Source organism: Pristiophorus japonicus, chromosome 20 (assembly GCF_044704955.1).
Source record: "Pristiophorus japonicus isolate sPriJap1 chromosome 20, sPriJap1.hap1, whole genome shotgun sequence".
In the NCBI taxonomy this organism is placed as follows: Eukaryota; Metazoa; Chordata; class Chondrichthyes; family Pristiophoridae; genus Pristiophorus; species Pristiophorus japonicus.
The window spans coordinates 91,238,101-91,252,399 of NC_091996.1; the positions used below are offsets into that span (position 1 = coordinate 91,238,101).

Genomic DNA, 14,299 nt, shown 5'->3' on the forward strand with positions numbered 1-14,299 from the left:
AAGCTTTTCAGGGCTGATGTCAGGAGGCACTTCACACAAAGGGTAGTAGAGATCTCGATCCCTCTCCTGGTGAGACAGGGGGTCAATTGGAAATTTTAAACCTGATGTTGATCGATTTTTCTTCGGCAAGGATATGGAACCAATGCAGGTAAATTGAGTCAAGATTCAGATCAGCCATGAGCTAATTGAATGGTGATACAGTTGAGGGGCTGAATGACCTACTCCTGTTCCTCCTCATCGCAGGCAGTCCCTCGGAATCGAGGAAGGCTTGCTTCCACTCTTAAAGTGAGTTCTTAGGTGACTGAACAGTCCAATATGAGAGTCACAGTCTCTGTCACAGGTGGGGCAGACAGTCGTTGAGGGAAGGGGTGGGTGGGGCAGGTTTGCCGCACGCTCCTTCCGCTGCCTGCGCTTGCTTTCTGCGTGCTCTCGGCGACGAGACTCGAGGTGCTCAGCGCCCTCCCGGATGCACTTCCTCCACTTAGGGCGGGACTAGTCTTTGGCCAGGGACTCCCAGGTGTCGGTGGGGATGTTGCACTTTTGTCAGGGAGGCTTTGAGGGTGTCCTTGTAGCGTTTCCTCTGCCCACCTGGGGCTGGCTTGCCGTGAAGGACTTCCGAGTAGAGCACTTGCTTTGGGAGTCTCGTGTCTGGCGTGCGAACAATGTGGTCCGCCCAGCGGAGCTGATCGAGTGTGGTCAGTGCTTCGATGCCGGGGATGTTGGCCTGGTCGAGGACGCTAACGTTGGTGCGTCTGTCCTCCCAGGGAATTTGCAGAATCTTGCGGAGACATCGTTGGTGGTATTCCTCCAGCGCTTGAGGTGTCTACTGTACATGGTCCATGTCTCTGAGCCATACAGGAGGGCGGGTATTACTACAGCCCTGTAGACCATGAGCTTGGTGTCAGATTTGAGGGCCTGATCTTTGAACACTCTTTTCCTCAGGTGGCCAAAGGCTGCACTGGAGGCGGTGTTGAATCTCGTCGTCAATGTCTGCCCTTGTTGATAAGTAGAGAGTATTCTTATCGTGGAATACTCTCCACTTGACTGGATAGGTGTAGCTCCAGCAACACTCAAGAAGCTTGACATCATCCAGGACAAAGACATCGGCATGATTGACACCTCATCTATTTGTCACAAATGCCCATCCCTCCACTATTTACAGGGTGCACTCCGAGTGGAGCACTTGCTTAGGGAGTCTCGGGTCGGGCATGCGGACAATGTGGCCTGCCCAACGGAGCTGGTCGAGTGTGGCCAGAGGAAATGCTTCAAGGACAACCAAGGGTAAAGTGTAACACCCCCAGCGGTACCTGGGAACTGGCCCAAGATCGCCCACAGTGGAGGAAGAGCATCCGGGAGGGCGCTGAGCACCTCGAGTCTCGTCCCCGAGAGCAGACAGAAAACAAGTGCAGGCAACGGAAGGAGCGTGCGGCAAACCAGACTCCCCACCCACCCTTTTCTTCAACCACTGTCTGTCCCACCTGTGACAGAGACTGTAATTCCCATATTGGACTGTTCAGTCAGCTGAGAACTCGCTTTTAGAGTGGAAGCAAGTCTTCCTCGATTTCGAGGGACAGCCTATGATGATAATGATGGTAGATGTGCTGCAGCAACTCGCCAAGACTTCTTTCAACAGCATCCCCCAAACTAGCGACCTTTACTGTTATATATGCAGACTATAGATCTACTCTCTGTGTAGTCACTGTATAGTTGCATAAGATGGAGACTTGTTATCTGATGTATTATCAATAAGGTTTACACTGTGTCTATACTATGCTGGCACCACTAGAGGGTGCAACTGGTGGAGACGGCGTTTCCTGCTCCTGTGGCAGAGTCTGTCCACCAGAGGGCACTGCGGTGGGAGACCTGAGGGTCACCTGCATAGGTGTGCTGGGCCCAGTATAAGAGGCTGCCCACCCTGCTTGTGCCTCACTCTGGAGTTACGAATAAAGGATCAAGGTCACTACAGTTTGAGTACAACACATTGCCTCGTGGAGTCATTCATAAGTGCATTACAGACATAACATCTACCACCTCAAAGGACAAGGGCATAGCAACACCTCTAGGTTCCCTTCCAAGTCACACACCATCCCGACTTGGGACATACATCGGTCCTTCCTTCGTTTTCGGTGGGTCAAAATCCTGGAACTCTCCCGACCTAACAGGATTGTGGGAGCACCTCGACCACCCGGTCTACTGTAGCCCAAGCAGACGGCTCCTCAGGGAAACTAAGGATTGTGAATCAATGCTGGCCTTTCCATTAATGCCCATAACCCTGGAATGAATTGTAGAAGAACTGAGATCTGTATGCAGCGTGTAAAGTGTTGTTGTACTCATGACTGATCCTTAACACATCTGAATGTGACTTTCAGATTTGTCACCGACATTGTGAGGCTCTACTATCAGACTGACCAGGAAGTAAAAGATGATCCTGAGCTTCAGGCCTGGATTAAGGACCTCATTGAAGTTGGATTGCAAGACCTTAAAAACACAGGTGAGTGAGCAAAGACCGCTGCTAATGTAACCCGTACCTTTCCAGGAGCCTCGTGACCAGGTTTCTTTCTAGGATATCATAGAATCATCGAATCGTACAGCACAGAAGGAGGCCATTTGGCCCGCTGTGCTGTGCTGGCTCTGTGAAAGATCTGTCCAATTAGTCCTGCACCTCCAGCTTTCTCCCCATAGCTCCGGAAATTCGTCCTCTTCAAACAAATTTCCAATTGCCTTTTGAAAGTTCCTGTGGCATTTGATTCCAGCAGTCTTTGAGGCAGTGCCTTCTACAGCCTACCAACCCTCTGGGTGAAGAAATTTCACCTAATTTCTCCTCTGGTCCTTTCACCAATGATTTTAAATCTATGACCTGTGGTTGCCAACACCATCATCATCATTAGGCAGTCCCTCGAAATCGAGGAAGACTTGCTTCCACTCTAAAAGTGAGTTCTTAGGTGACTGAACAGTCCAATACGAGAACCACAGCCCCCGTCACAGGTGGGACAGACAGTGGTTGAGGGAAAGGGTGGGTGAGGAGTGTGGTTTGCCGCACGCTCCTTCCGCTGCCTGCGCTTGTGTTCTGCATGCTCTCGGCGACGAGACTCGAGGTGCTCAGCGCCCTCCAGGATGCTCTTCCTCCACTTAGGGCCATCTTTGGCCAGGGATTCCCAAGTGGGGATGCTGCATTTTATCAAGGAGGCTTTGCGAGTGTCCTTGAAACGTCTCCTCTGCCCACCTGGGGCTCGCTTGCCATGTAGGAGTTCCGAGTCGAGCGCTTGCTTTGGGGAGTCTCGTGTCCGGCATGCGGACGATGTGGCCCCGCCCAGCGGAGCGGGTCAAGTGTGGTCAGTGCTTCGATGCTGGGGATGTTGGCCTGGTCGAGGACGCTAACGTTGGTGCATCTGTCCTCCCAGGGGATTTGTAGGATCTTGCGGAGACACTTGACAGAGGTCACAGTTTTCCCCTCCTTGCTCTATCAAACCCCCTCATTATTCAATGATCTGTTATCACACCTCAAACATCACTGGATTGTCCTCCCTTGGGCGGGAGAGTTCATAAGAACATAAGAATTAGGAGCAGGAGTCGGCCATTCGGCCCCTCGAGCCTGCTCCGCCATTCAATAAGATCATGGCTGATCATCGGCCTCGACTCCACCTTCCCGCACTATCCCCAAATCCCTTAATTTCCCCCAAATTATCGACCTCTTGAATATACTCAACGACTGAGCACCCACAGCCCTCTGGGGTAGAGAATTGCAATTTCACCACCCTCTGAGTGAATACATTTCTCCTCATCTCGGCCCTTACTCTCAGACTGTGACCCCTGGTTCTAGATTCCCCAGGCAGGGGGAGCACTTTCTCAAGCCCCTTCAGAATGTTATATGTTTCAATTTAATCACTTCTCATTCGTCTAAACTCTGGGGAATATCGGCCTAGTCTCCTCAATCTCTCCTCATAGGGCAACCCCCTCATCCCAGGAAACAGTCCAGTGAACCTTGGTTGATCTCCCTCGAAGGCCAGTGTGTCTTTTATTAGGTAAGGAGCCCAGAACTCCAGGTATAGCCTCACCAATGTATAATTGTAGTAAGACTTCTTTACTCTTCGGTTTTGTTACAAAGGGATTAGAGTCTAACATACCATTTGCTTTCCTAATTGCTTGGTGTACCTGCACGTTAACTTTCTATGATTCGTGTCCAAGGACACCCAGGTCCCTCTGAACACCAACACTTCCCAATCTCTCACCATTCAAAAAATATTCTGCTTTTTTGCTTTTTCTACCAAACCGGATAACTTCACACTGCCCCATGGTTCGATGGGACACTGGCGGGATCGAGGGCTATGCGGCTCAGGTGGGAAAGTGGAGTTGAGGTCAAAGATCAGCCGTGATCTCATTGAGTGGCAGAGCAGGCTCGAGGGGGCCGAATGGCCGACTCCTGCTCCGATTTCTTATGTTCTTGTGGATATTGAGGGAGGGTTTTCTTCTTTTTGACCTCATAGAGGTGAGGGACATTCCGAAAACATCTCCTTCACTCAGCGCTCCCAACCCAGATAGTTAAGAACATAAGAAATAGGTGCAGGAGTAGGTCATATGGCCCCTCGAGCCGACTCCGCCATTCAATCCGATCATGGCTGATCCGATCATGTACTCAGCTCCACTTCCCTGCCCGCTCCCCATAACCCCTTATCCTGTTATCGGTTAAGAAACTGTCTATTTCTGTCTTAAATTTATTCAATGTTCCAGCTTCCACAGCTCTCTGAGGCAGCGAATTCCACAGATTTACAACCCTCAGAGAGCAGAAATTCCTCCTCATCTCTGTTTTAAATGGGCAGCCCCTTATTCTAAAACCATGCCCTCTAGTTCTAGTCTCCCCCATCAGTGGAAACATCCTCTTTGCATCCACCTTGTCAAGCCCCCTCATAATCTTATATGTTTCAATAAGATCACCTCTCATTCTTCTGAATTCCAATGAGTAGAGGCCCAACCTACTCAACCTTTCCTCATAAGTCAACCCCCTCATCTCCGGAATCAACCGAGTGAACCTTCTCTGAACTGCCTCCACAGCAAGTATATCCTCTCATAAATATTGAAACCAAAACTGCACGCAGTATTCCAGGTGTGGCCTCACCAATATCCTGTATAACTGTAGCAAGACTTCCCTGCTTTTATATCCAGTCAAAGTGTGTCCATTTTTTTTTAGGAATGCCGACATCGTTGAGTACCAGGTTTGAGCTCAGCAAATTCCTCACCATGGTGATCTTCACCTGCAGCAGCCAGCACGCAGCGGTAAATAACGGACAGGTAATGCTCCCACATCCCTCTGGCACTCTGTACAGCTTTGTTGTTGAGTTAATGAGTATCTCCTGCTCTTTCCTCCCCTTCCTCTCCTCAAGGAGCGACTTACAATCCCATAGACGCTGGCAGTCCTTGGGCTCCTCACTCAAGCGAGCATTGTTCCTAAGTGAGCCTACTTATTGAGTGCTAGAACTCTGGAAACATCGCAATTGAGCTCAAAGGTATTGACCCCAAACATTCACGCATGCCGGCTTTCCAATAGGGAGAGAGAGAGACAAGGAGGCAGAGCGAGAGAGTGGGGGTTCAGCAACGCCTCGATTTCAACATTCCCATCCTTGTTTACAAATCCCGCCATGTCCCTCGCCCCCTCCCTCTATCTCTGCAACCTCCTCCAGCCTCACAACCTCCCCCCCCCCCCCGCTCCGAGATGCCTGCGCTCCTCAAATTCGGCCCTCTTGAACATACCCTTGCAAATGTCCTCGCTCCCCGATATGTGTTGGAGCGCCGGAGGGATGCGTCAAAGTTGGAGCTTGACAGATCGGAAAAGCCGGATTTTTCAGCGTGCCGGCTTTTGCGAAAGCCTTCCCGGGGTCCGTAGACACTCAGTATGGACCCAGGGGGTAGGGGGCCGGGATTTCCAGGCCCATGTGTTTAAGAAATTACACACACATGGTGGACAAGGAGAAGAGATCTCAATGTTCTCTGTCGTCTGTTCTGCACAGGACCAGGCTGCAGTTACTAGCGAACAGCCAGAGAGCACATTGAACGCAGTCAAACAGACCATGAACGATAAGGAACCCGCACTCCCTGACCCTACTGTTCCCTGCAGGCCAATGTGTTTGTTATGTCTTTAGATGCTCTGATAATGACGAGGCAATGTATTGCACTTGAACTGTAGTGACCTTTGTCCATTTAATATAACTCCAGAGTCACGATCACACCTGGTGGTCTGCCTTTTATACTGGGCCTGGCACACCTGTACAGGTAACCTACAAGTCTCCCACTGCAGTGCCCTCTGGTGGCACACCTTAGTGACCATACAGCTGGTGTACAAGTTTCCCACAGTAGTGCCCTCTGGTGGCACATCATATGTAATAGTACAAGCAGTAAACATGTCTGGATACAAGATAGTGTTGCTATGTTGCAACAAGCATCAAATGCTGGAAACACTCAACAGGTCGGGCAGCGGCTGCGGAGAGAGAAACAGAGTTAACGTTTCTCTCTCGTTAACGTTTTGACTTTTCGTCAAAACTGGGAAAAGTTAAGAGCTGGAATCATAGAATAGTCACCATCACAGGCGGTCCCTCGAATGAGGATGACTTGCTTCCACAACAGTCCACAGGTGTTTCAATGAAGGACCTAATATTCCAGATCCCGAGCTACGCCCTGAAGGGTGGAAGATGCCTGTGGGTGGATTTTTTTAACGTGGGGAGACCGTTGCACACCAGCCACCACACGGGGCTTGACAGAGCGAGGTCTTGGGTCCAGTGGCAAGGGTTAACCAGGACGACTGGAGACCAGCTCTGCTGCATGGACCCCGTGCGCGCACATATCGCACAGTGTGGGCTGGGCCCGTGCTGCCCCGGGACCTCGACTCTTCTGGGCCCCCGTACCCTCATTCGCCGCACCTCCGCCCACGATGTCCCAGGGCCTGGTGCTCCAGCTCTATTTATAGCCCCGACCTGTGGTGGTGTTCTCACACAGGTCGGGGCAGCCAACATAGATTAGTACAGCACCAAAGGAGGCCATTCGGCCCATCGATTCTGTGTCGGAACTTTCGAAGAGTGAACCCAGTCAGTCCCTCTCCCCCGCTCTTTCCCCGTAATCCTGCAATTTTTTTTCTCCTTCAAGTATTTATCCAATAACCTTTTGTAGGCTGCTATTGAATCTGTTTCCACCACCCTATCAGGCAGTGCGTTCCAGAAGCTAACCACTCGCTGCCTAATAACAATGCAGTCCGCATGGCCCCCGGCCTGCGAGCACCATGGGAGCAGGCCGCGGAGCGGAGGGAGCAGTATAGAGGCCCGCCGCTCCAGGAAGCAGCGCGTGCTGGAGCAGGAGAGCAACGGCAGCGAAGAGGGACGTCACCAAGATCCAGGTCGGTGATTGGAGCGCGGGCAGGCACATCAGAAGCGGCGCTGTCGGGGGCGAAGGAGCGGGGAGAGATTGTAGACGGACGTGACCTGGGCCCAGGAGAGGCGAGAGTTTGGGGCCCAGAAGAGGCGAGGGGCCCAGGGGGCAGCACGGGCCCAGCCCACACTGTGCGATATGTGGGCGCACTCGGTCCGTGCAGCAGAGCTGGTCTCCAGTCGTCCTGGTTAACCCTTGCCACTGGACCAAGACCTCGCTCTGTCAAGCCCGTGTGGTGGCTGGTGTGCAACGGCCACCCCACGTTAAAAAAATCCACCCACAGGCATCTTCCGCCCTTCAGGATGTAGTTCGGGATCTGGAAATTTAGGTCCTTCATTGAAACCCCTGTGAACTTTTTGACATGGAAGCGAGTCATCCTCGATTCGAGGGACTGCCTACGTTGATGATGAATAAAGCTTCTCCTCGTGCCAGCTCTGGTTCACTTGCCAATCACCATAACTGCGTGCCTTCTGGTTATCGACCCTTCAGAAGGTGTACCAGGTTTTAAGCAAGTACGGATGCTGGGGAAAGCAGGGAGGGGAGGAACGAACAAAAGGGAAGGTCTGTGATAGGGCGGAAGGCAGGAGAGATTAAATGATAGAAACATAGAAACATAGAAACATAGAAAATAGGTGCAGGAGTAGGCCATTCAGCCCTTCTAGCCTGCACCGCCATTCAATGAGTTCATGGCTGAACATGCAACTTCAGGACCCCATTCCTGCTTTCTCACCATACCCCTTGATCCTCCTAGTAGTAGGGGCTACGTCTAACTCCTTTATAGAAACATATAAAAGGAATTCAAAAGGGAATGGCAATGGGACAAGTGAGGAAACAAAAGATGTGCACAAGCGTGATCGCAAACCACTTTTCTCCCGCGTTATAATAGGAGCAGGAGTCGGCCATTCGGCCCCTCGAGCCTGCTCCGCCATTCAATAAGATCACGGCTGATCTGATCATGGGACACAGCTCCACTTCCCCGCCCGCTCCCCATAACCCTTGACTACCTTATCGCTCAAAGATCTGTCTATCTCCGCCTTAAATATATTCAATGACCCAGCCTCCACAGCTCTCTGGGGCAGAGAATTCCACAGATTTACAACCCTCTGAGAGAAGAAATTTCTCCTCATCTGAATTTTAAATGGGTGGCCCCTTATTCTGAGATTCTGTCCCCTAGTTTTAGTCTCCCCTATGAGTGGAACTATTCTCTCTGCATCCACCTTGTCGAGTCCCCTCATTATCTTATATGTTTCGATAAGATCAATCTCTCATTCTTCTGAACTCCAATGTGTATAGACCCAACCTACTCAACCTATCCTCATAAGTCAATCCCCTCATCTCCGGAATCAACCGAGTGAACCTTCTCTGGACAGCCTCCAATGCAAGTATATCCTTCCTTCAATGCGGAGACCAAAACTGCACGCAGTGCTCCAGGTGTGGCCTCACCAATACCCGGTACAGTTGTAGCAGGACTTCCCTGCTTTTATACTCCATCCCCCTTGCAATAAAGGCCAGCATTCCATTGGCCTTCCTGATCACTTGCTCGCAGCAGTGCCCAGGAGATTAGTCGCGCTTTGCCCTGGCCAACCCGAGAAGGCGGGCACCTCCGGCTGTGGAGCACTTTGCCGTGACCAGAGATTGCGAAAGATTCAATGTAAACAAAAGTTCTTTCTGTCTTTCCACGTGACTGGATTTGATTTTCCTTCCCTCGTTCAACAGTACGACTGGGGTGCCTGGGTGCCCAACTCGCCCTGCTCGATGAGGAGACCTCCCCCCAGTGCCAAGGGCACCGTGACTATGGAGCACATCATGGAGTCCCTGCCGGGGATCACCCAGTCCTGTATCCAGATGGCAATTGCCTGGATCCTCACGCGCACCCCGCCAGGAATGGTAAGGAATTGATGAGTCAACTCAGTAACAACAAACTGCGTTTCTATAGCGCCTTTAACGCAGTAAAACGTCCCACGGTGCTGTTATGTATGAAGAAAGGGTCTGAGTGGATACTGTGAGCTCAAAGTAAAGAGTGACTTTAGTCTTTTATTGCAGGTCTCCAGAGTGCCTCTCCAGCCGATTGAGGCCTCCTTAAGTACCTGTGCTCCCAAGGGATTATGGGATCCCTTGGGACTCCAGGAGATGAGCCCTCTGGTGGCTGTACAAAGTATATATAACAGGTGCCTTTTAGTGTGACCAAACTAAATCTGTCTCCTGAGCCACAAGATATCAGGACCGATGACCAAAAGCTTGGTCAGAGAGAGGTAGGTTTCGAGGTGCGTCTTAAAGGAGGCGAGAGAGGCGGAGAGGCTTAGGGAGGGAATCACAGAGCTTAGGGCCCAGATAGCTGAAGGCTCGGCCAACCCATGGTGGAGCGATTAAAATCGGGAGATGCTCAAGAGGGCAGAATTGGAGGAGCGCAGAGACCTGGGGGCGGATTGTGGGGCTGGAGGAGATTACAGAGATAGGGAGGGGGCGAGGGCCATGGAGGGATTTGAAAACATGGATGAGAATTTTGAAATCGAGGTTTTGCTTAACCGTAAACTGATGTAGGTCAGCGAGCACAGGGGGTGATGGGTGAGTGGGACTCGGTGTGAGTTAGGACACAGGCAGCCGAGTTTTGGATCACCTCTAGTTGACGTTGGGTAGAATGTGGGAGGCCAGCCAGGAGTGCGTTGGAATAGTCAAGTCTAGAGATAACAAAGGCACGGATGAGGGCTTCAGCAGCAGATGAGCTGAGGCAGGGGCGGAGACGGGCGATGTTACAGAGGGGGAAATAGGTGGGTCTTAGTTATGCTGTGGGCATGTGGTCGAAAGCTAATTTCAGGGTCAAATATGACACCGAGATTGCGAACCGTCTGGTTCAGCCTCAGGCGGAAGTTGGGGAGAGGGATGGAGTCGGTGGCTGGGGAACGGAGTTTGTGGCGGGGACCGAAAACAATGGCTTCGGTCTTCCCAATATTCAATTGGAGAAAATTATCTGCTCCATCCAGAACTGGGTGTCGGACATGCAGTCTGACAATTTAGAGCCCGTGGAGGGGGTCGGGAAAAGTGGTGTTGAGGTAGAGCTGGGTGGGAACTGCCGCTGAATAGAAGGGTATGTTGACGGGGTGGGATGAAGAAAGGGTTGGAGGAGGCTCGTGTGGACACTGGAATGAACCTGTTGGGCTGAATGGCCTGATGCTGTGCTGCATGAACGTTGTAACAATTGGCATTAAACTCACAGCTTCAGGGAGAGCACAGGACAGCTGGTGTGGGAATTGGAAAAGTACCACAGTGGTGCAGTAGGGGGCGCTCTGCCGACGATGGTTGTTGGGCAGAGTAGGAGGACCACAAAAATATTTTCCAACTTTTTGTTTAACTTAGAAAATAGGGGCAGGAGTCGGCCATTCGGCCTTTCGAGCCTGCACCATTCAATATGATCATGGCTGATCCTATATCTCAACACCATATTCCCGCTTTCTCCCCCTACCCCTTGATGTCTTTTGTGTCTAGAAATCTATCGATCTCCCTCTTCAATATGTTCAGTGACTTGGCCTCCACAGCCTTCTGTGGTAGAGAATTCCACAGGTTCACCACCCTCTGAGTGAAAACATTTCTCCTCATCTCGGTCCTAAATTTCCTACCCTGTATCCTGAGACTGTGAGCCCTTGTTCTAGACTTCCCAGCCCCGGGGGAAACACCCTCCCCGCATCCAGTCTATCCAACCCCGTCAGAATTTTATACGTTTCAATGAGATCCCCTCTCATTCTTCTAAACTCTAGTGAATACAGGCCTAGTCGACCCAATCTCTCCTCATACAACAATCCTGTCATCCCAGGAATCAGTCTGGCGAACCTTCGCTGCACTCCCTCTTTGGCAAGTATAGAAACATAGAAAATAGGTGCAGGAGTAGGCCATTCAGCCCTTCGAGCCTGCATCGCCATTCAATAAGATCATGGCTGATCATTCACCTCAGTACCCCTTTCCTGCTTTCTCTCCATACCCCTTGATCCCCTTAGCCGTAAGGGCCATATCTAACTCCCTCTTGAATATACCCAATGAACTGGCATCAACAACTCTCTACGGCAGGGAATTCCACAGGTTAACAACTCTCTGAGTGAAGAAGTTTCTCCTCATCTTAGTCCTAAATGGCCTACCCCTTATCCTAAGACTGTGTCCCCTGGGGCAATTAGGGATGGGCAATAAATGCCGGCCTTGCCAGCGACACCCACAAACCATGAATGAATAAATAAAAAATATCCTTGAGGTCTCCGCATCTGGTCCAGGAGAGTTGTTGATGCCAGTTCGTTGGATATAGTCAAGAGGGAGTTAGATGTGGCCCTTACAGCTAAAGGCATCAAGGGGTATGGAGAGAAAGCAGGAAAGGGGTACTGAGGTGAATGATCAGCCATGATCTTATTGAATGGTGGTGCAGGCTCGAAGGGCCGAATGGCCTACTCCTGCACCTATTTTCTATGTTTGAGAAGGTGGTGGTGAGCCGCCTTCTTGAACCGCTGCAGTCCGTGTGGTGAAGGTGCTCCCACACAGCGCTGTTGGGGCGTTCCAGGATTTTGACCCAGCAATTATATGTCCAAGTCCGGATGCTGTGTGACTTAGAGGGGAACTTGGAGGTGATGGTGTTCCTATGTGTCTGCTTCCGTCATCCTTCACGGTGATACTCCAAGAAGCAGCATGCCAAGGCATCTTCATAAGGGTCTGGGAGAAGCTGTTGAAACAGGTCGCTAGATTGATTCCCTGGGATGAGAGGGCTGCGCTATGAAGAGAGGTTGTGTAGAATGGGCCTATACTCTCCGGAGTTTAGAAGAATGATTGAAACATGCAAGATTCTGAGGGCGATTGACAGGGTAGATGCAGGGAAGGTGTTTCCCCCGGGCTGGAGAGTCTGGAACCAGGGGTCACAGTCTCAGGATAAGAGGTCGGCCATTTAGGGCCTGAGATGAGGAGAAACTTCTTCACTCAGAGGGTGGTGAATCTTTGGAATTCTCTACCCCAGAGGGCTGTGGAGGCTCAGTCGTTGAGTATATTCAAGGCTGAGATTGATAGATTTTTGGACTCTCGGGGAATCGAGGGATATGGGGATCGGGCGGGAAACTGGAGTTGAGGTCGAAGATCAGCCATGATCTTATTGAATGGCGGAGCAGGCTCGAGGGGCCGTATGGTCTATCCCTGCTCCTATTTCTTATGTTCTTATGAAGAAGCCTTGGCAAGTTGCTGCAATGTATCTTGTAGATGATGCACACTGCGGCCAGGTTGAGCCAGTGGTGGTATTTTGGTATTTTGCAGCGCTCCACAAATATTGGAGCAGTCCCTGAGGACAGTAGGAAGGCAAATGCAGTTCCAATGGTGGAAAAAATGAATAAGGCACGAGGTTGCTAATTACAGAGCAGTTAGCGAACAATCCCTATGTAGGGAAACTGAAGCAATTGGTCATGTTTCAATGTCCGGACCCTTTTCCAAAAGAATTCTCGGTGTAGTGGGTTAAGTTCTCAGACTGCGGGGATGACCATTACATCGGCCTGCTGGACGTAAGGACCCTGCGTGAAATGAGGTCGTCCGCCTCGCCCCAGTTGCCCCCGAGTGTGGTCCCCGCGGCACAAGGCTGCCCCGGTTTCGAGCTGACCGTTGCCCGCCTCCGGCTGAATGCACGCCATTTATTTTCTCGGTGCAGAGGAAGCTCGGCGACTGTGAGGAGTATTTCACCGAAGAAGCGGCGAAGGGTGTCATCTGGGCGTTTCAGGAAGAGCTGCGGGAAATCAATGGCAGGATCCGGGAACGCAACCGGGGCCTGGCCCTGAAATACGAGTACCTGAGTCCGGCGAACATCGAGAACAGCATCACCATCTAATGAACAGAGCAGACAGGCTCAGGGAAGGTTGTGCGGATGTCTTCCAGAGTTCAGAGCTTAACCTGTGGCCATTTTGGCTCCATTTCCCTCCCCCTCATCTTAGGTTTTTTTTTCCCCTTCTCTTTGTTTTTTTCTTTGTCTATAATGGCAGCTGGTCATTACCTCGCCATTCACACCCTCTCCAGATTAACCTTTTTCTAACCTCTGCCACTACCATCTCAATTCAGCCCATCGCCCCCTTTTGTCTCTCGAATCTCTCCTGCCTTCCCCCCCCTGCCACCGACCTTCCCTTTTGTTCCTTCCTCCCCTCCCCCTTTCAGTGCTCTTTTCAAGCATTCGCGGGTCCTGACGAAGGGTCGTCGGCCCAAAACGTTAACTCTGTTTCTCTCGCCACAGATGCTGCCCGACCCGCTGAGATTTCCAGCACTCTCTGTTCTTGTTTCACATTCCAGCATCAGCACTATTTTGCGTTCGTCCCAGATCCCTGATGGTTTTCTGCGGGCTTTCAACCCTCTGCGGCAGCTACTTACTAAGAAGAGGTGAGGAGTCTGAAGGGACATTTTTTTGTTGAAAGTAACCCCAGTGTGTTTTAAAATAAAACAATGTTAGCATTATTGTGATGTAGTAATTGTTTGTGTCTGACACACCCTATGCCACAGTTTCACCTCCAGTGTCTCTGTAAAAATATGGGATGGTAATAATACATAGTAATCTTACACAGTTCGTACAGCACAGAGTTCCACAATCTCACCACTCTCTGTGGTAGCGAGTTCCACAATCTCACCACTCACTGTGGTAGCGAGTTCCACAATCTCACCACTCACTGTGGTAGCGAGTTCCACAATCTCACCACTCTCTGTGGTAGCGAGTTCCGCAATCTCACCACTCACTGTGGTAGCGAGTTTCACAATCTCACCACTCTCTGTGGTAGCGAGTTTCACAATCTCACCACTCACTGTGGTAGCGAGTTTCACAATCTCACCACTCACTGTGGTAGCGAGTTTCACAATCTCACCACTCTCTGTGGTAGCGAGTTCCACAATCTCACCACTC

The 14,299-nt window shown here is 51.0% G+C and overlaps 1 protein-coding gene across 1 annotated transcript in view; it reads left to right on the forward strand.

Annotated features, from left to right (window-relative positions):
• LOC139233005 (polyunsaturated fatty acid 5-lipoxygenase-like) overlaps window positions 1-13,246 on the forward strand; it is a 52,333-nt gene extending 39,087 nt beyond the window's left edge. The window contains exons 11-14 of the mRNA XM_070863514.1: window positions 2,370-2,491; window positions 5,186-5,286; window positions 9,127-9,297; window positions 13,070-13,246. Of these exons, the coding sequence (XP_070719615.1) occupies window positions 2,370-2,491; window positions 5,186-5,286; window positions 9,127-9,297; window positions 13,070-13,246 (571 nt within the window). The remainder of the gene's footprint in view (window positions 1-2,369; window positions 2,492-5,185; window positions 5,287-9,126; window positions 9,298-13,069) is intronic.
• Window positions 13,247-14,299: the final 1,053 nt, after the last annotated feature.